Raw genomic sequence first — 20,918 nt, 5'->3', positions numbered from 1 at the left:
ATAGCTCTGGAGTTGGTAATTACATCAATTCTGAGCAGAGGTGGATTAATCATGAAGGTAATGAAGCCTCACCTTCACAGACTCTCCTTGCACCAACTCCTCCCACGTTCCAAGGCAGGCCCTAGGGCTGTGCTCACAAGGATATAGGTTTTGAATGTGCCATGTTCTTGAGTTGAGGAAAAGAAAATTAGCAAAATTATTTCTTACTCAAATGTGAAGAATTCTTTCTGTGGAAAATTCTTCAAAGATGGGAATACCAGACCACCTTAGCTGCCTCCTGAGAAATCTGTATGCAGGTCAAGAAGCAACAGTTAAAACCAGACATGGAACAAAGGACTGGTTCCAAATTGGGAAAGGAGTACGTCAAGGCTGTTTATTGTCATCCTGCTTATTTAATTTATATGCAGAATACATCATGCGAAATGCTGGGTTGGATGAACCACAAGCTGGAATCAAGATTGCTGGGAGAAATATCAATAATCTTAGATATCAATAACCTCTGCCACCACCCTTGTGGCAGAAAGTGAAGAGGAACTAAAGAGCCTCTTGATGAAAGTGAAAGAGGAGAGTGAAAAAGCAGGCTTTAAACTCAACATTCAAAAAATGAAGATCACCACATCTGGTCACATGACTACATGGCAAATAGATGGAGAAACTATGGAAACAGTGAGAGGCTTTATTTTTTGGGCTCCAAAATCACTGTAGATGGTGACTTCAGCCATGAAACTAAAAGAAGCTTGCTTCTTGGAAGAAAAGTTATGACCAACTTAGACAGCATATTAAAAAGCAGAGACATTACTTTGCCAACAAAGGTTCATCTAGTCAAAGCTATGTTTTTTCCAGTAGTCATATATGGATGTGAGAGCAGGACCATAAAGAAAGTTTAGCACTGAAAAATTGATGCTTTTCAACTGTGGTGTTGGAGAAGAATCTTGAGAGTCACTTGGACTGAAAGCAGATCCAATCAGTCAATCCTGAAGGAAATCAGTCCTGAGTATTTTTTGGAAGGACTGATGCTGAAGCTGAAACTCCAATACCTTGGCCACCTGATGCAAAGAACTGGCTCATTGGAAAAGACCCTGATGCTGGGAAAGATTGAAGGCAGGAGGAGAAGGGGACGACAGAGGATGAGCTGTTTGGATTGCATCACTGAGTCAATGGCCATGAGTTCAGCAAGCTCCAGGAGTTGGTGATACAGGGAAGCCTGGCGTGCTGCAGTCCACGGGGTCAGAAAAAGTCGGACACTACTGATCGACTAAACTGAACTGAAAGGGGAAGAAGTTAATTACATACATGGAGCAGTAAATGCACAATCAGATTTCTTCAGGAAATCAAGGAGAAACAGGGGACTTAGAAAGCGCATGCTACCCTCTCATTAGTACAGGATTGGTGGAAGGTGAAAATAAGATCAGAGATGATGGACAGACCAACTCAGAGGAAATGAGAGCTGTTTAAGGATGAGGGTCAAAATGCTGAGACAAATTTGGGAGACAGCCTGACTGTCAGCACAGAGTGATGTAAAGGGAACAGGAGATGCACCAGGGGAGGTGCTCTTAAACAGGACTTAGGTCTAGTTGTTGGTCAATCAGAAATGGTGACTGAGAACCAAGCCCAACAGAGGAAGCAAGGTGGGATCAGAGGGAGCAGTTTGGGATGAAGACACAGAAGGAAGAGGAGATCCAGGAAAGTACCTGCTTCATGTGACAGATTCTGTCTTCTTTTCAAGTCTTCTTTCTCCTTTGTATCCATCAGAAGAGACTCTGCTCTGCTGCTGGAAAAAGTGACTCCCAAATCTCACACACACACACACACACACACACACAAATGCACACATACACACACACTCATATACAGACACACACACACTCATATACAGACACACACACACTCATCACAACCTACAGTTGTTAGTGGTCAGTGAGACTCTTCCATGTGCAACCTCTGGAACATACAGCTTCTGGGGCAGAAAAGAAAGAGACTAGAGAATCACACTTGGGCTTTTCATGCCTCTACTCAGAGGTGACACCACCCACGTTTCATTGCCCAGAATGAGTCACTGAGGACTGGAAATACAGCTGTTTGATGAGCATCACTGTCTATCGACATCCTTCAGTGGAACTCCTGAGAGCAGTGCTGTCAGGTTTTCTCACCTTGGAGAAGCTTCTGAGGTACAGCTTTGTGCAGAGATTGAATGTGATCCTACCCTCCCTGAGTGGGACTTGAAGACATTTCCTATTTTTATCCTTTGGCTTGTGTGTCTCTGACTCCTTACTCCACCTCAGTCTGTGCCAAGTGGGATTAGTTAGATTTGTATCTCCCCTGCCCCCACCTCCCTTCTCCACTCAGTATCACTAACTGCAGGGTGATTTTCAGCATTTGCCCATGAATTCACTTCTTTAGTTAGCCGATATTTGTTAAGCTCTTTCTATGTGTTTTTACTTGACCTTAAAGAGACACTGAAGAATAAGACACAATACTTGCTCTCCAGAAGCCTGCACTTTGGACACCATATAGTATATACAAGAAAGTTTATATAGATTAAATAGATGCAGCAGTAAGTTTGAGCTGGAGGAATTAGAAAGAATTCTCAGAGGTGAAAACTCTATGCATTTAAAAACAAGAGAAGATTTATCAATTTTCTTTTTGTAGTAGGCTCAAAAATGTGTCCTCTAGAATTCAAATATACATAAATGTAATATTCTCTATTATTATAACTGATTTCATCTTGTGCACTAGCAAGGTGTGTTTGTGTGGATTGAAAGTTCCATAACATTAACACAGACTCTCCCATTTAAAATTTATCCCTCAACTTAGCTTGGGTTCACTGTAATAATTGTCTTGTCATTTCTAGTTCAAGCTCCATGCTGAGACTGGTTTTCCTCTATTTAAGGAGGTATCTTCTTTTCTCTCCTCCCAGAGATGGTGTCTGGGGTGGGAGGGCTTCTTTGTTTCCAACAGCAGCGGGGAAGGGTCCTTGGTTTGCTTGCTTTCCACTTAGAATCTGATTGTCTTTGATTTAAAGCTTTGATCGTTTCTGGTCTCTGGGTATCTGATGCTGCACTATGGAGGAATGAATGAGGCCAATCCAGAGCTATACTCTTCGTTCGATATTACTGGTTATAGACCATAAAGGGCTGAAGAAAAATGATGGGCTGAACATCACCAGCTCATGACTTTGCTCCTTCTTTTATGCCCTTGTGATGAAGCGGTCTTTGGTAAAGGAGGCTTTACAAACCCTGGTCCATCCATCCATGCAAGGAACATGGATGGTGATGCAGATCTCCATAGCTTTGGTGTAACAACTCAATAAATTATTTCCTTTTAAACTGTGTACCACTATTTTAATTTTAATATATTTTGTGTTTTAGTCAGTCTGTCTGATTAGTCCTGAGGAAATGTTCCTCAAGCAAGCAGGTTTAATTATTAACTTTCCTGGCAAAGAGATGACTGAACCTCTGAAACCTCTATTTTCTCGTGGTGATTTGGGAATAATAATGCTACAGATTGTATTGTTTATCATAAGACCAGGTAAACAGTCTAAGTTAAAGAAAAGGATTCTTCCTGCTCTTTGCTTCTGCACTTCTGATTCAATATGGAAGCTGTTAAAATAAAATTTTTAGAAAAAAAAATTCTTCCTGTTACAGTTATGTGTGGTTTGAATTGAAAATGTGCTAAATGATAAATACATAAACATCCTGACCACTTGGCTATATCTGATTAAGACAAGAACAGGAGGCTTCATGGCCTTCACCTGTCAGGGTGCTGTGGTTTATCTTCTTTATCTTCAGATATACAAAGACACTTGCAGCTTTTTTAAACGTGTTTAGAACTGGCTCTCTCAGCACTGCTCTTGGAGTGGGGCTAGCCTTGTTTCTGGTATTGCAATTTACTGCATTCATTGCAGCAAAGTGTTGAAGTGAACCAAATGTAGCTTATACCATTTAATCATATTGAAATATCATTACAAAAATTGACACAACTTGCATTGTGCTCTTAAGTCCTCACAACAAGTTAAATTATTTCTCAAAAGATTTCATTTGATTGAAATGATTTGTGTAAAATACCTGGCTGACACTCATTCATTCAGATATACAAGAGACATCATTTAGGATTTTTTATTAGCAGGCTTTGGGGATAAGGAGGTGAATTAGACACAAAACTTTTACCAAGTCCATTTATAAAGTGAAATTAGCAAGTAAACGACTTAATTCATGAGATTCACGGTTGGTAGGGTCAAAGTTCATGAGCAGTAGAATGGGGGCAGAGAGAAGGAGTGATGTGTGGAAGACTCACAACTCTGGCACCAATCACCATCACAGCATGTCAAAACTCTGGGAGAGTTTTGACAGCTCCAGTCAAGGCTCCAGATAACAGAATTTAATTCCTGTTCTAGAGTTCTGTGAGTCCTGGGATGGGATGGAGAGAGGGGCCCTAATATTGCTTCTCTATCACTACTATGTACCACTAATAACTAAAGGTTACATCTCTTGCTAATGCCAGCTCATTTAATTCTAACCAAAACTCTGTCATCTAGGCACAAACATGACTCTCCTCTTACAGACTAAGCCAGTACACAGAGAGTGTCAGGACCCTGTACAAGGTCACACATGTGGTGCGTGGCTGAGCTCTGAGTCACGACAGGGCAGACTGGCTCCTAAGTCTGTTCTCCTGACCCCTGCACTGCACTCTCTCAAGTTTATTGTGGACAAAGTTGGTTGGTGTCCTCCCTAAAGCTTTCCTCCTTCAAATCTTGGATGAGATTGGACACAGATTTTCTTATGTGTCAGAGAAGACATACCTTCATCAGAGGGTGAGTTGGTTCATGTTGACTCTGCACTCCCAGCTCTGGGGTAGTGGGTGCTGGGGACCCTATACTAGCCTTGAGTTAGCCCCTCCTTTCCAGCCCACCCCTCCCTATAATAGAGTCTGGAGCCCCTAACAGTGTCTTATCTGTGAGATCTCAATTCCAAGGTAGGACCGTATGTACTTGGTTCACTAAACGCATCCCTGTGTCATCCTGTGGGAGGGATGAGTGGACCCCAGGAAGCATGTCCTGTGCTCTAAGTGTCTGCCTCATGGATTCTGGTGATGCTGTGGAGTCCATAACTGGGTAAGGAATGATGACTCTGGGTCCCAGCGGGAGTAGAGCATCGACTCTTAAGTGATTGAGCAGATCCTGGTCCTACTCCAGCGCCTGAGTTTATATTCTGGTTCTGACATTTATAATCAGTGATTATCACTAATGTGTCAAACATACAGAAGGAGATGGAGTTCATGTACAGATGGGGGCTTGGAAGTGAGAGGAACACAGAACAAGTAAGTGACTGTTGTAAAATAAAACATTAGCACATTTAAATAGAGAGAGAGAAATAAATGTGTTCAGTTGACTTTTCTCCCTTTTCATTTACCTGAGTCTCAAGTAGGAAGGACGGGCATGACAGGACAGAGAAGCTATGTCTGCTGACCAGGACGAGGGTTCCATCTGGTCGGGGATGTGACAGGGCTGTGGACTGGCCCTCAGCTGCCCTCAGGGTTGCCTTCACTGAGACCTTAAGGTGTATGTGTGTGGGGTGCATGGAGCCATCCATCTCTGAGCTCTCGTGGGGACTCTGAAGTGTGTGTCACAGATGTGTCTTTCCCCCATCTCTGCTGAAATGATGAGAGTCAGACGGGTGAGGGGGCCTCAGTGTGGGCTAGCGTGGACCACAGGGGTGCACCATGGGCATCTTTAGCTGAGAAGGCATGAGGCATGGGGGGTAGCATCTTAGTGGCCTTGGGTTCTGTCACCATCTCGTATCCCCTTACTGTCCTCCTCAGTCTCTACTCACCCCAGGAGTACTTTCTGGTTGCCGTCTGGGAGCTTCTTCTGATCAGTGGAAACAGAGCAAGGCAGCAATGGCCACCCTGAACCTCAGCCCCTTCTGCTTTGATCTGTCTCCTCATCCACCCGGGCTTCCATTCTTGTTGCCGCTTTTCCTGTTAAATGTAGAGTGAAGGAGGTGGGATCACTGATAGTTTCAGGCAGCATGAACCCCTTCTCTTTTCTGCTTCACAGGCCTCTTCTTTGACCCCTTGCCTGCAGCTATCATGTAGCAGAATACTTTCTATTTATTCTTCCGTCTGGGGAAGTTCCTTTAAATTATATTTTGCATCTTCTTTAGTAATGGCTTATAATATAATGAATCTTATCAAACCAAACTGTCAATATGCAAAGGGGGAAACCATGAAGTTTAGGAAACCTAAGTCTTTCTAAACTACATGGTTTATTCTAGAGATGCCCAAATCCTATTTGGCAGGCTCAAGTTGAATGATGACTCCTACTTTCTCTTTGTTTCCTATAACAGTAATCTCTTTCTCTCATGAAGCATTATTTGGTGACTAGCTGAAAGGGATATTTCACATAAACTGAAATGCAATAAAGGGGAAGGGAGTTAGTGTTTCTGAAAATCCCTCATAGGGCTTCCCAGGTGGCTCAGCAGTAAAGAACCTGCCTGCCAATGCAGGAGACACAGGAGACGCGGGTTCAATCCCTGAGTCAGAAAGATCCCTCAGAGAAGAAAATGGCAACCCACTCCAGTATTCTTGCCTGGGAAATCCTGTGGACAGAGGAGCCTGGTAGGGCTACAGCCTATGGGATTGCAAAGAGTCAGACACAACTGAGAATGCACGCACGTGCCCCAGTATCGAGGCTCCAGATCCTTCTGAGAAGGGGGGAAAAGACCAGCAAACTCATCCCCTCAACATGATGGATCCCACCTCACTCACACCGTGGTCACTTATGAATTCCTCTGCTCCTGGTCTTCACTTTCTGCTAGCCTGATAAATATTCTTGTATTTCAAGCTTTCTTGTAGTTCTCTTCCTTGTCCCTGAGCTCAGTCCCAAGGAAGATCAATGCTTGATTCCACCAGAGAAATTCTCCACGGGCTAAGAGATCCCCTCCTCGGACCCTGACAAATTTCACAGTCTATGGTATTGGTCAGGGTGATCAGATGAGAAACTGTTACTCATGGTTTTTCATGCAACTTTTCTACACCAGCCTCAGTCATGGAGCCCGGCTCTCAGGACCACGGAAGCAGGAGGTCAAAGGACCGTGTTGCTCATATAAGGAGATGTTGAAGATTCAGAAGCTCATTGGTGTCTGAGCTGCAGAAAGTTTGCAGATGCAGCCTCCGATAGTGCCTGAAATGGTGAGAGGTGTCGCTATTGGCTCTCAGGAGGGAGGGTGTAAGGGGTGGTCTATATAGACCCCGGTTGACACCCTGATGCTCCTCACAGGCTGATCCTGCAGCTGGGACTGTGACCTTGAGGACGTGGGGTCAGGATGGCTCTGGGCAGACACCTCTCCCTGCAGGGACTCTGTGTCCTCCTCCTCGGCACCATGGTGGGTGGTCAAGGTAAGAGCTGCCCCTCTGTCCTGGGTCCACACCAGGCAGTGTATGCCTTGGTGAAGGGAAAGGTGTCTGGAGTTCTGGAGCCGAGCCTCAGTGTTTTTGACCAAAAAAGAACCACACTGACTGTGAATACTGGTCCGTCTCCTGTGCGGGCTACACTGGTCATAGCAGCAGATTTTGCAGAGCAGTGAGGCTTGGTCTGGACTGAGCTGGGTCAGCCTGAGTCCCCTCCACTGTCTCCCTTGTTCTTGGGGAGTTTCTAGGAGTCCCAGTGGCTCCCCGTGTGTGGAAGGTCCAGCGACTGACCGCAGCTGGGACTCTGGGCTGTTCCCACATGCTCCATGTGCCTGGTGTGTGAGCACTGCCCCTGGGTCCCCGTGTTTCTTGTGTCTGTGCTCCTGTAGGCTCTGTGCTTGTGTGTGTGTGTGTGAGGGTGCATGTGAGGGTGTCTGTGGATGTATGAGGCTGTATGAGGGTGTGGAGTCTGCCTGTGTGAGAGGAATGGGACTGCTGAGCAGGGACTGAGTGTGATGGTCTGTGAGGCACTCAGGGTCCCCACAGGGCTGGGTGTCATGTCTGCTGCATGTAACCAGATCAGAGATTATTGTGTACCTGCCTGCCTGCCTCTCTCTGGGTCCTCTCTCCCATCCTCCAGCCTCCCATATTTCTTATCCTGCTTTAAAATATAAATTTTATTTCTTCAGGCATTTGGTAGTTTTCAACATTTCTGCTATTATGAGAAAAGTTGGTCTGAGCCTTTCTGTATTTAAATGTAAGGACCATTCATGATTATTTCTCTAATGTTTTCTGGGTGGAACTGTTGTTTCATGGCCTGTGAGTATCTTTAAGGCTTTTGGTACATAGAGATAAAGTGCCTTTTGAAATGTTTGCACTGAGTTTCATTTCCACTAGTATTGTGTGAGAATATTAGTTTCCACTTACCCTCACCAACATTTGCTTTTTACCAAGCTTTAAAATCTTACCCAGTTTCATAGGCAAAAACTAACATATATTAACTAATTTATTGCTTCATTTCCTCCTTCATTGCTTGCTCATGACATTGTGCTTTTTAAACTGTGATATTTGTCATTTTGGCATGATTTATATTGGAGCTCTCTATACAATGACTGTGACTACTATGCCAGTTCAGTTCAGTCACTCAGTTGTGTCCACCTCTTTGTGGACACAAAGCATGCCCAGACTGCAGCACACCAGGCTTCCCTATCCATCACCAACTCCTGGAACTTGCTCAAACTCATGCCCATCGAGTCGGTGATGCCATCCAACCATCTCATCCTCTGGCATCCCCTTCGTCTCCTGCCTTTATTCTTTCCCAGTATCAGGGTCTTTTCAAATGAGTCAGTTCTTCCCATTAGGTGGCCAAAGTATTGGAGCTTCAGCATCAGTCCTTCCAATGAATATTCAGGACAGATTTCCTTTAGGATAGACTGATTTGATCTCCTTGCCATCCAAGGGACTCTCAAGAGTCTTCTCCAACACCACAGTCCAAATTCATCAATTCTCCAGTGTTCAGCTTTCTTTATGGTCCAATTCTCACATCCATACATGATTACTGGGAAAACTATAGCCTTGACTAGATGGACCTTTGTTGGCAAAGTAATGTCTCTGCTTATTAATATGCTGTCTAGGTTGTTCATAGCTTTACTTTCAAGGAGCAAGTGTCTTTTAATTTCATGGCTGCAGTCACCATCTGCAGTGATTTTCGAGCCCCCCAAAATAAAGTCAGCCACTGTTCCCATTGTTTTCCTATCTATTTGCCATGAAGTGATGGGACCAGATGCCATCTCTTAGTTTTTTGAATGCTGAGCTTTAAGCCAACTTTTTCACTCTCCTCTTTCATTTTCATCAAGAGGCTCTTTAGTTCTTCTTCACTTTCTGCCATAAAGGTGGTGTCATCAGCATTTCTGAAGTTATTGATACTTCTCCTGGCAATCTTGATTCCAGCTTGTGCTCCATTAAGCCTGGCATTTCTCATGATGTACTCTGCATATAAGTTAAATAAGGGTGGCAATAAACAGCCTTGACATACTTCTTCCCCAATGTGGAACCAGTCCTTTGTTCCATGTTCAGTTCTAACTGTTGTTTCCTGACCTGCATACAAATTTCTCAGGAAGCAGGTAAGGTAGTCTGGTGTTCCTCTCTCTTTAAGAATTTCCCACAGTTTGTTGTGATCCACACAGTCAAAAGCTTTGGTGTAGTCAATGAAGCAGATGTTTTTCTGGAACTCTATTGCTTTTTTGATGATCCAGTGAATTTTGGCAATTTGATCTCTGTTTCCTTTACCTTTTCTAAATCCAGCTTGAAGTTCTGGAAGTTCACGATTCATGTACTGTTGAAGCCTGGCTTGGATAATTTTGAGCATTACTCTGCTAGTGTGTGAGATGAGTGCAACTGTTTGGTAGTTTGAATGCTCTTTGGCATTGCCTTTATTTGGGATTAGAATTAAAACTGAACTTTTCCAGTCCTGTGGCCACTACTGGGTTTTCCAAATTTGCTGGCATATTGAGTGCAGCACTTTCACAGCATCATCTTTTAGGACTTGAAATAGCTCAGCTGGAATTCCATCACCTCCACTAGCTGTTACGTATATGAATTTGAGTGCACAACAGTCCTACAAGGCAAGGTACATTTATCTCTAAAAAACAGATCAGGAAACTGAGGCAAAGCAAAGTTAAATCACTTGCCTAAATAAGACAGATAAGATTTGAGTAAGTAGCACAGGTAAAATTAGAACCTGAGCATTGGCCTTTCCAGGTGGTGTTAGTGGTAAAGAAGCCACCTGCCAATTCAGGAGATGTAAAAGTCATGGGTTCAATCCCTGGGTCAGGACGATCACATGGAGAAGGGCATGGCAACCCACTCCAATATTCTGGCCTGGAGAATCCCATGGACAGAGGAGCCTGGGTGGCTACAGTCCATGTGGTTGCAAAGAGTCAGACACAACTGAGCAGGCATCTTGGATACCTTGTTTCTCCTAATGGCATCCATAATTCCTGTAGGTTTTATTTTTTCTTTTGCATTATTTTTCTCCTCTGATTGGATAATTTCAACGATCTTTTTTTTAGCTCATTGAGTCTTCTGCTTGGTCAAGTCTGCATTTTTTAACTTTCTGTTTCATATTGGCGTATAGCCAGTTAACAATATTGTGATAGCTTCTGGTGAACAGCAAAGAAACTCAGCCATACATATATATGTGTGTATCCAGGCTCCCACACACTCCCCTCCCATCCAGGCTGCCATATAACATTCAGTAGAGTTCCCTGTGCTGTTCAGTAGGCCCTTATTGATTATCCATTTTAAATATAGCAGTGAGTAGGAGTTGGTCCCAAATTCCTTGCATATCGCTTCCTTTCATTCTTTTCCCTTGGCAACCATAAGTTAAGTTCTCTAATCTGTGAGTTTCTTTCTGTTTTGTAAATAAGTCCATTAAAATTTTTGTTTTTGGATTCATATATAAGGGATATCATATGATATTTCTCCTTCTCTATCTGATAGTCAGATCTGTTTTTGATGCTCTGTATTGAATTCTTCAGTTCACTCATTGTATTATTCAGCTCCAGAATTTCTGGTTAGGTTTTTTTTTTTTTTTTTAATGTTTTCTATCTGCTTGAAACTCAATGAATTTACAAGCTCCCTTCAGATTTGGACCTATTTTCTCCTCCTATTTTATCAGGTCTTTAATGCTTTTAGATAATTTTTAGTAAATTAATTCTACTTTTTCAGCAGAAGAGATAGCCTCAATAAGAAAGCCCACATTACCGAGAAAATCTCCTAGAACTCTTCACAGTAATGAAATCACCTATGTGTTTGTGTCATAAACTAGATAAAAGCTCCATGTAGGCAAAGACATTGTCTTATTATTTTCTGTATTTATAGTACTTAAAATAGACCTGCCTCTCCATAGATAATTTTATCATTAATAAAATTTTAATCATTTAGTATTAATAAAAATAGCTTCTGTGTGCTTTCAGGATCCTATTCAAATCCTTTACTCTTATATCAGTGTCTGAATTCTAAAAAATCTGAGTAATAGGATGTCTCCCTACTTCTACTGTTTCCTTTACCTCCCCTCAAGTATCTATATTTCCTTCCTAGAATGGACCTCCCTGGGTCTGTGGACTAAACTGTGTCCCTCCATAATTAATATGTTGAATCCTAGCCCCTAGTGTGACTGCACTGGAGACAGGGTCTTTAGGAAGTAATTGAGGTTAAATAGGCTTCCCTGGTGGCTCAGTGGTAAAGAATCCTCTTGCCAATGCAGGAGAGGCAAGTTTGATCCCTGGGTCAGGAAGATCCCCTGGAGAAGGAAATGGCAACCTACTCTAGTATTCTTGCTTGGGAAATCCCAAGGATGGAGGATCCTGGCAGACTACAGTCTATGACGTCTCAAGAGTTGGACACAATTTAGCGACTAAACCACTAACACCAAGGTTAAATAAGGTCATAAGGATGTGGCCCTAATTCAATAGGTGACTTTATAAAAAGAGGATGAGACAGATCCCCCTCCCCCTCTCCCTGTCCATCTGTCCCGAGGAAAGGCCAGGGAAGCACACAGTGAGGGAGCCATGGCTACAAGCCAAGAGCAGAGGGCTCAGAATGAACACGGCCTTGCCAGCACGTTGGTCTCGGACTTACCAGCCTCCACAACTGGGATAAGATAAGTAATTTCTGTTTTTAACCAGCCACTCTGGCTTTTGGGTGGCTGCCTGCCTGGTCTGACTGTCCACCAGGGTCTTCTCCAGTGCAGCATTTCCCCAGGTGTTCCCTCTGTGATGCACCACTTTGGTTTCCAGAGTGAGAGCACATGGGGTGGGGCAGAGACCTGAGCGGCATTAAGGGTGCCCCAAGGACGACGTCTTGTTAGATTATAAAAAGATTCTCATTTCCTGACCTGAATTTAAAGCTAGTGGAGCTGATCAAGGTCTCAGGGAACTCACTTCTCAGTTCCTGACAGGCAGGCAGGAGCCTGGGACACTGGGTGAGACCTGATGTGATAGAGAGAGGTGGTTTGGGTCCCAGTTCCAGGTGGGACCAGGCAGCAGACCTGGTCACACAGGAAGAAGTCTCGTCTGGATGAAGCAGTGAAGGCTCACATATACACCTCCAGCTTGTTCACTCACTGTCTTCTGACTCTGGAGGGAAGCCCTGCATTAGTTATGTGTTGTTGTGCAACCAATTAGCGCTGAACTTGGCAACTTAAGTCAGCAAACACCAGGTATCTCACACTTTCTCTGGGTCAAGAATTTTAATAATTTTTCTCCTGTAATTGAGATCTAATCTTACTGCATTGTGGTCAGAAAAGATGCTTGGAATGATTTCAATTTTTTTGAATTTACCAAGGCTAGATTTACGGCCTGGGATGTGATCTATCCTGGAGAAGATTCCGTGTACGCTTGAGAAAAAGGTGAAATTCATTGTTTTGGGGTGAAATGTCCTATAGATAGGTCTAACTGGTCTGTTGTATTGTTTAAAGTTTGTGTTTCCTTGTTAATTTTCTATCCATAGGTGTGAGTGGGGTATTAAATTCTCTCACTATTATTGTGTTATTGTTAATTTCCCCTTTCATATTTGTTAGCATTTGTCTTACATATTGCGGTGCTCCTGTGTTGGATGCATATATATTCATTATTGTTATATCTTCTTCTTGGATTGATCCTTTGATCATTATGTAGTGGCCTTCTGTGTCTCTTTTCACAGCCTTTGTTTTAAAGTCTATTTTATCGGATATGAGTATTGCCAGTCCTGCTATCTTTTGGTCTCTATTTGCATGGAAAATCTTTTTCCAGCCCTTCACTTTCAGTCTGTATGCGTCCCCCTGCTTTGAGATGGGCCTCTTGAAGACAACATATATAGGGGTCTTGTTTTTGTATCCATTCAATCAGTCTTTGCCTTTTGGTTGGTGCATTCAACCCATTTACGTTTAAGGTAATTATTGATAAGTATGATCCCATTGCCATTTACTTTATTGGTTTGGGTTCGGGTTTATACACCCTTTTTGTGTTTCTTGTCTAGAGAAGATCCTTTAGCATTTGTTGGAGAGCTGGTTTGGTGGTGCTGCATTCTCTCAGCTTTTGCTTGTCTGTAAAGCTTTTGATTTCTCCTTCGTATCTGAATGAGATCCTTGCTTTGTACAGTAATCTGGGCTGTAGATTATTTTCTTTCATCACTTTAAGCATGTCTTGCCATTCCCTCCTGGCTTGAAGAGTTTCTATTGAAAGATCAGCTGTTATCCTTATGGGAATCCCCTTGTGTTATTTGTTGTTTTTCCCTTGCTGCTTTTAATATTTGTTCTTTGTGTTTGATCTTTGTTAATTGGATTAATATGTGTCTTGGGGTGTTTCGCCTTGGGTTTATCCTGTTTGGGACTCTCTGGGTTTCTTGGACTTGGGTGATTATTTCCTTCCCCATTTTAGGGAAGTTTTCAACTATTATCTCCTCAAGTATTTTCTCATGGTCTCTCTTTTTGTCTTCTCCTTCTGGGAATCCTATGATTCGAATGCTGAGGTGTTTAACACTGTCCTGGAGGTCTCTGAGATTGTCCTCATTTCTTTTAATTCGTTTTTCTTTTTTCTCTCTGATTCATTTATTTCTACCATTCTATCTTCTAATTCACTAATCCTATCTTCTGCCTCTGTTATTCTACTATTTGTTGCCTCCAGAGTGTTTTTGGTCTCTTTTATTGCATTATTCATTATATATTGACTCTTTTTTATTTCTTCTAGGTCCTTGTCAAACCTTTCTTGCATCTTCTCAATCCTTGTCTCCAAGCTATTTATCTGTGATTCCATTTTGATTTCAAGATTTTGGATCATTTTCACTGTCATCATTTGGAATTCTTTATCAGGTAGATTCCCTGTCTCTTCCTGTTTTGTTTGGTTTGGTGGGCATTTATCCTGTTCCTTTACCTGCTGGGCAGTCCTCTGTCTCTTCATCTTGTTTATATTGCTGAGTTTGGGGTGTCCTTTCTGTATTCTGGCAGTTTGTGGAGTTCTCTTTATTGTGGAGTTTCCTCACTGTGGGTGGGGTTGTACAGGTGGCTTGTCAAGGTTTCTTGGTTAGGGAAGCTTGTGTCAGTGTTCTGATGGGTGGAGCTGAATTTCTTCTCTCTGGAGTGCAATGAAGTGTCCAGTAATGAGTTATGAGATGTCAATGGTTTTGGAGTAACTTTGGGCAGCCTGTATATTGAAGCTCAGGGCTGTATTCCTGTGTTGCTGGAGAATTAGCATGATATGTCTTGCTCTGGAATTTGTTGGCCCTTCGGTCGTGCTTGGTTTCAGTGTAGGTATGGATGCATTTGATGAGCTCCTATCGATTAATGTTCCCGGGAGTCAGGGGTTCTCTGGTGTTCTCAGGGTTTGGACTTAAGCCTCCTGCTTCTGGTTTTCAGGCTTATCTTTACAGTAGTCTCAAGACTTCTCCTTCTATACAGCACCATTGATAAAACATTTAGGTTAAAGATGAAAAGGTTCTCCACAGTGAGGGACACCCAGAGAGGTTCACAGAGTTTCATGGAGAAGAGGGAGGAGGGAGTTAGAGGTGACCCAAATGAGATGAGGTGGAATCAATAGAGGAGAGAGCAAGCTATCCAGTAGTCACTTCCTTATGTGCACTCCACAACTGGACTGCTCAGAGATGTTCATGGAGTTATACAGAGAAGAGAAGAGGGAGGAAGGAGACAGAGCTGGCCAGGAGGATAAAAGGGGGGAATCAAAAGGAGAGAGACAGATCTAGCCGGTAATCAGTTCCCTAAGTGTTTTCCACTGTCTGGAACACATAGAAATTCACAGAATTGGGTAGAGAAGAGAGGTGGTAGGGAGGAGACACAGGCGACCTGGTGGAGAAAAAGGAGAGACCAAAGGGGGAGAGAGCAGTCGAGCCCGTAATCTCCCTCCCAAGTAAAAATGGAAACTGAAGATTGGATTCTTAAAAGTACAAAATTGATAACAAATACCAAAAAGCCAAGATTAAAAATCTAGAGTAGAGTTTGGAATTTCAAAAATACAATATTAAAGAAAAGAAAAAAAAAAAAAGAAACAGAAAAAAAGTCACAAAAATTATAAAATATATATACATATGAAGTTTGCTTTTAAAAAATAAGGTCTTCTTTTTGATTTTCAAAGTAATAGTAGGTTATAAAAGTGAAAATTAAAGGAGTAATAGAGGACTTAAAATTTTTTTTTAATTAAAAAAAAAAGAATGACCGTAAAAATAGTAAAAATATATCTAGGATTTTTCTCTGGTGTTGTTGTGGGTATTGTGGGGTCAGTTCATTTTTGGATAGTTCCTTGGTCTGGCTTATATTTCTCAAGCTCTATAGGTCCCTTCCTATGTAGTCGGTACTACAACAGGGCTTTAGTCTATTGCACCTGTCACTTCCAAGGCGATTCCCTCTGTTTTAGCTTCTCTTGTTTGCTGATCTCTTCAGTGTCTGATTTCCGCCCTGACACAAGGGGGCGGTGGTGGACACGTTTTTTAGGCTCACATGTTCAGTTGCACTGTGGGGAGGGAGGGACGCTGCAAACAAATAACACTGGTGTGTGTTCGCAGTGCCTCAGCCACCCTGGGCCTGCCCCTGCTCACGGCGCATGTACCCTCCCTGCCCACACTATTCAGGCTCTAGGTTGCTCCACCAGGAACAGTCTGAGGCTGGCCCTGGGCTGCATGCACCTCCCAGGTCTAAGCCTCTCAGGTTCAGGCACTCAGGTAGTCCTCAGAGGCGCAGACTTGGTTGGGCCTGCGTTTTGTGCCCTTCCCAGGTTCTAGCAGCTTAGGTGATGAGGTGTTTGGTGAGCGCAGTTGCTGTGACTTATTGCCTCCCCCGTCCCTGCTGCTTGGTTTTCTGGGTGTACAACCGGTGCACCTTCTCAGGCGGATGTTGATTGTCCAGAACCCCTAGAAGTCTTAGTTAGTGAAGAAGCCTGCTTGCAGTTTGGTAGATAATGTCTCTCTGGGGCTGCGATTGCCCCCTTCCGGCTCTGGCTGCCTGTCACCGAAGGGGGATGGTCTGCAGCCGGCTAGTTCTGTTCAGGCCTTTGTTCTGTGCACGGGCCTGGTGGTGTCTTTGGGCTTTTCGCACTGGTAGCTATCCCACAGTCTGGTTCGCTAGCCCAAGTTAGTTCGGTCAGATTGCCCTAGGGGCATTCAGGCCCAGTCCTTACTCTAAGTGATGCAGCCAGCGCCTCCCTGCCCAGCCCCTGCTTGCTAGTGGTGGGTGCAGGCGTCTGCCCTGCTTCTCCACTGGGGGAGTTACCGTTGGGCTTGTAATCTGTGGGGTTTAATTATTTATTTATTTTTCCTCCCTGTTACGTTGCCCTCTGTGCTTCCAAGGCTCACCACAGACTCGGCAGTGAGAGTGTTTCCCGGTGTTTGGAAACTTCTCTCTTAAAGACTCCCTTCCTGGGACGGAGCTCCGTCCCTACCTCTTTTGTTTTGTCTTTTATACTTTTTCCTACCTCCTTTCGAAGACAATGGGCTGCTTTTCTGGGTGCCTGATGTCCTCTGCCGGCATTCAGAAGTTGTTTTGTGGAATTTACTCAGCATTTAAATGTTCTTTTGACGAATTTGTGGGGGAAAAAGTGGTCTCCCAGTCCTATTCCTCCACCATATTAGGAACGCCCCTTGTGGGTCAAGAATTGACATGGCTTACCTGGATCCTCGGATTCATGATGTCTCACAAGGATGCAATTATCTGAAGGTTCAATCAGGGGAGAATATCGCCCATGTACTTACCTGATTGTTAGCAGCATGGAGACTTTGGTGTATTGTTGAACTGAAATCTAATCTCATAAGTGTCATCTCATCACTTTTGCCAAATTCCATTTGTTACATGCACGTTACTAAGTACATTTGAGTGTGGGGATTACACAAGGATGTGGATACCAGGCAACAGAAAATATTGGAACACTTTAGAGCCTGTTACCCCAGCCCTCTGTTCCTGAGCTGGATGAGATGCTCCCTATGGACAGGGAAGGAGAGGGAAGATTCCTCTCTGGATCCTTGGCCATGAGCTGTAACTGAGACAGGGAAGCTGGGCCCTAGTAGCCTTGGGCACATCTACAGGGAGGGCAGCATCCAGAGTCTCTGGAGGCCTGTCCTCAGTGGTGTCCCTGGAGCTGGTTCTACAGGCTTGTGAGAAACACCTGGTGCCTCCCTTCCAACTCTGGGTTCAGTAATGGCACATTGGGAGCTTAGAGTTGGCCATGGGGGGAATATATTTACCACAGAAGTCAACAAATGCTGTACACAGGGAATTTTTTTCAGAGATCAGAGTGCTCATTTTTTATTACTTGCCAGTACACTACTGCATGGTGTACTAAAATCTGTCCTGCATCTGTGTCTGTGTCTCTCTTGCAGATCTGGAGCTGAGGCTGAAGGATGGAGGTCGCCGCTGTGAGGGGAGAGTGGAAGTGAAGCACCAAGGAGAATGGGGCACAGTGAATAGTTACAAGTGGGGCTTAGAAGAGGCCGCTGTGGTGTGTAGACAGCTGGGTTGTGGAGCTGCTGTTGATGCTTTCCAAAGAGTTCACTTTGGATCAGCAGTTGGCCCCATTTGGTTTTATGCTATTTACTGCAGAGGGACAGAGTCAGCTATCACGGAATGTACTTATAGTGCTGTTAAAGACTATCGTCCTGAGGGCCTTTCCCATGACCAGGATGCTGGTGTAGTCTGCTCAGGTAAGGCTTGTCTGGTCTGGGAGGGGATCTCCAGCAGGAAAAGCCTCAGTCTCATTCCCAGCCTAACTATAAGAATATGGATCACAGACTTTAGTACATACTTGAGTGAAGATTTCAGTCATACAGTTATTCCTAGACCATTAGGTGTTCAAGGGAGCAGAAGGGCTTTCTTGGCAATGGACAGTAAAGGCTCCAGATCCAGTGTGCACTGTGCCCTTCCAGTCTGTGTGATGTGTCACAGGAGGCAGTGAGGTGAGATCAAATGTTTCATACATGTACAACTGCCTGGTTGAACCTACATTAATTAGGTTAATATAGTCGTAGTACCATCGTAGTTTTTTGTATTTTTTTCATGGGATGGTCAGACAAGTGCAGCTCTAAGAGGAGATATAGGAGAGGTGCAGGTAAGGAGAGGTGTGGGTTTATTATACTCACAGATCCTACAGAGACAGAGTATCAGTCGGTGGGTACTTGGGGGAGATGCCTGTAGAACACCCTGATGCAAGCAGTGGTGCCCCCCAAATGGAGTGTGAGGACCCATGGACATATATATATATATATATGTTTTGTCTTCATTTTCATCCAGCCAGTCTCTGTCTTTGGGTTAGAGCACTGAATCAGTTTACATTTAAGGTAATTATGGAAATGTATGTTCTTACTCACACTCTGTTAATTGCTTTATATTTTTTTGGTAGGTCTGTTTTTCTTCCCTTCCTCTTTGGTTCTCTTCTCATGATTTGATGGCTATCTTTAATGCTATGTTTGAATTCCTTTTTCTTTATTGTGTGAATATATACTGTAGATTTTTGATTTGTGGTTACCATGAGGTTTTGATATGCAGTCTATTGCAAGCTGCTGGTCTTTAAATTTCTAATGGATTTCCAATATCTTGCATTTTTATTCTCCTCACGATTGCTAGTTTCAGTATCATATTTGTGTGTGAAAAAAAAAAAAAAGAACGCTTTCCTAACTTTATTGTAAGTTTGCTTTTACTGGTAAGCTTTCTCATTCATACTTCACTCTTTTCTTCTCTGACCTTTTAATTTTCTGCCCAGAAAAGTTCCTTTTGCTCTTGCAAGCTGGTACAGTGGTGCTGAATGCTTTTAGCTTTTTCTTGTCTGTAAAGCTTTTGATTTCTCCATAGAATCTGAATAAGAGCCTTGCTGGGTAGAGTATCCTGATTGTAGGTTTCCCTCTTTTATCAGTTTAAATATATCATGCCACTCCATTCTGGCCTGCAAAGTTTCTGCTGAAAAATCAGATGAAAAACTTATGATAATCCCTTTTAAGTTATTTGTTGCTTTTAATAGTTTCTCTTTGTCTTTAGCTTTTGTCAGTTTGATTAATGTGAGTCTTGACATGTTTCTTCTTGGGTTTATCCCATTTAGGATTCTGTGCTTCCTGGACTTCGGTAACTATTTCCCTTCCCATGTTAGGGAAGTTTTCAGCTATTATCTTTTCAAATATTTCTCAGCTCTCTTCTCCTTCTGGGACTCCCACAATGTGAATGTTTGTGCATTTAATGTTGTCCCAGAAGTTTCTTACACTGTCCTCACATCTTTTCATTCTTTTTTCTGTCCCACAGCAGTGACTCTTCACCATCCTGTCTTCTAGCTCACTTATCTATTTTTCTGCCTCATTTCTTCTGCTGTTGATTCCTTCTAGTACACTTTTCATTTCTTTTACTGTGTTATTCTTCAACTCTGTTCTGCATATCTTCTAGCTCTCTGTTAAACATTTCTTGTATCATTTCATTCCACGCCTCCATTCTTTTTCCAAAATCTTGAATCACCTTTATTATCATTACTCTGCTTTTTTTTTCCAGGCAGATTGCCTACATCCATTTCACTTAGTTGTTCTCCTGGGATTTTATCTTGTTCCTTTTTCTAAAATATATTCCTCTGCTGTCTCATTTTATCTAACTTTCTGTGTTTATAGTCTCTCTTCTACAGGCTTGTGGAATTGTCATTCTTCTTCCTTTTGGTGCCTGCCCCCTGATGGGTGAGACTCATCTAGAGGCTTGTGCAGGCTTCCTGGTGGAGGTTTTGGTGCCTGCTGACTAGTGGGAGGAGCCAGATCTTGATCTTCTGCTGTGCAGAGCCATGCCAAAAGATGTGTATAGAGGCAGCTGTGGGCTCAGGAAGACTTTAGACTGCCTGTCTGCTAATGGGCAAGGCTGTGTTCCTGCCCTGTGGGTTGTTTGATCTGAGGCATCTCATCACTGGAGCCTGCAGGCTGTTGGGTGGGGCCAGGTCTTGGTGTCAAAATGGCAGCCTCCAGGGGAGCTCATGCCAATGAGTACTCCTTGGTACTTGTGCCACCAATGTCCTTGTCCCTGCAGTGAGCCACAGCTGCCCTCACCTCCCCAGAAGACTCTATAAGACAAGCAGGTAGGTCTGGCCTTGACTTCTGTGAAGTCATGGTTTTTCCCCTGGGCCCCAGTGGGCTTCCCTGGGAGCTCAGCTGGTAAAGAATCTGCCTACAATGCAGGAGATCCTGGTTCAATTCCTGGGTTGGGAAGATCCACTGGAGAAGGAATAGGCTACCCACTCCAGTATTCTTGGGCTTTCCTGGTAGCTCAGACAGTAAAGAATCTGCCTGCAATGCAGGAGACCTGGGCTCAATCCCTGGGTTGAGAAGATCCCCTGGAGGAAGGAAAGGCTACCCACTCCAGTATTCTGGCCTGGAGAGTTCCATAGACAGAGGAGACTGGCAGGCTAGAGTTCATGTGGTCACAAAAATTTGGACATGACTGAGCGACTTTCACTTCACTTCACTTCCCTTGTTCATGTGGAGTTCCTATGATCAAGCCCCCTGTACTTCAAAACCAA

General features: G+C 43.5%; 1 protein-coding gene across 1 annotated transcript in view; it reads left to right on the top strand.

Moving 5' to 3' along the window:
• Positions 1-7,322: 7,322 nt before the first annotated feature.
• Positions 7,323-20,918, top strand: part of LOC128048720 (antigen WC1.1-like) — a 54,775-nt gene continuing 41,179 nt past the window's right edge. The window contains exons 1-2 of the mRNA XM_052641147.1: positions 7,323-7,395; positions 17,767-18,087. Coding sequence (XP_052497107.1) covers positions 7,323-7,395; positions 17,767-18,087 — 394 coding nt within the window. The remainder of the gene's footprint in view (positions 7,396-17,766; positions 18,088-20,918) is intronic.

The sequence above is a fragment of the Budorcas taxicolor genome, chromosome 5 (genome assembly GCF_023091745.1).
Source record: "Budorcas taxicolor isolate Tak-1 chromosome 5, Takin1.1, whole genome shotgun sequence".
NCBI classification, from domain to species: domain Eukaryota; kingdom Metazoa; phylum Chordata; class Mammalia; order Artiodactyla; family Bovidae; genus Budorcas; species Budorcas taxicolor.
This window is presented reverse-complemented; position numbering and strand designations above follow the sequence as displayed.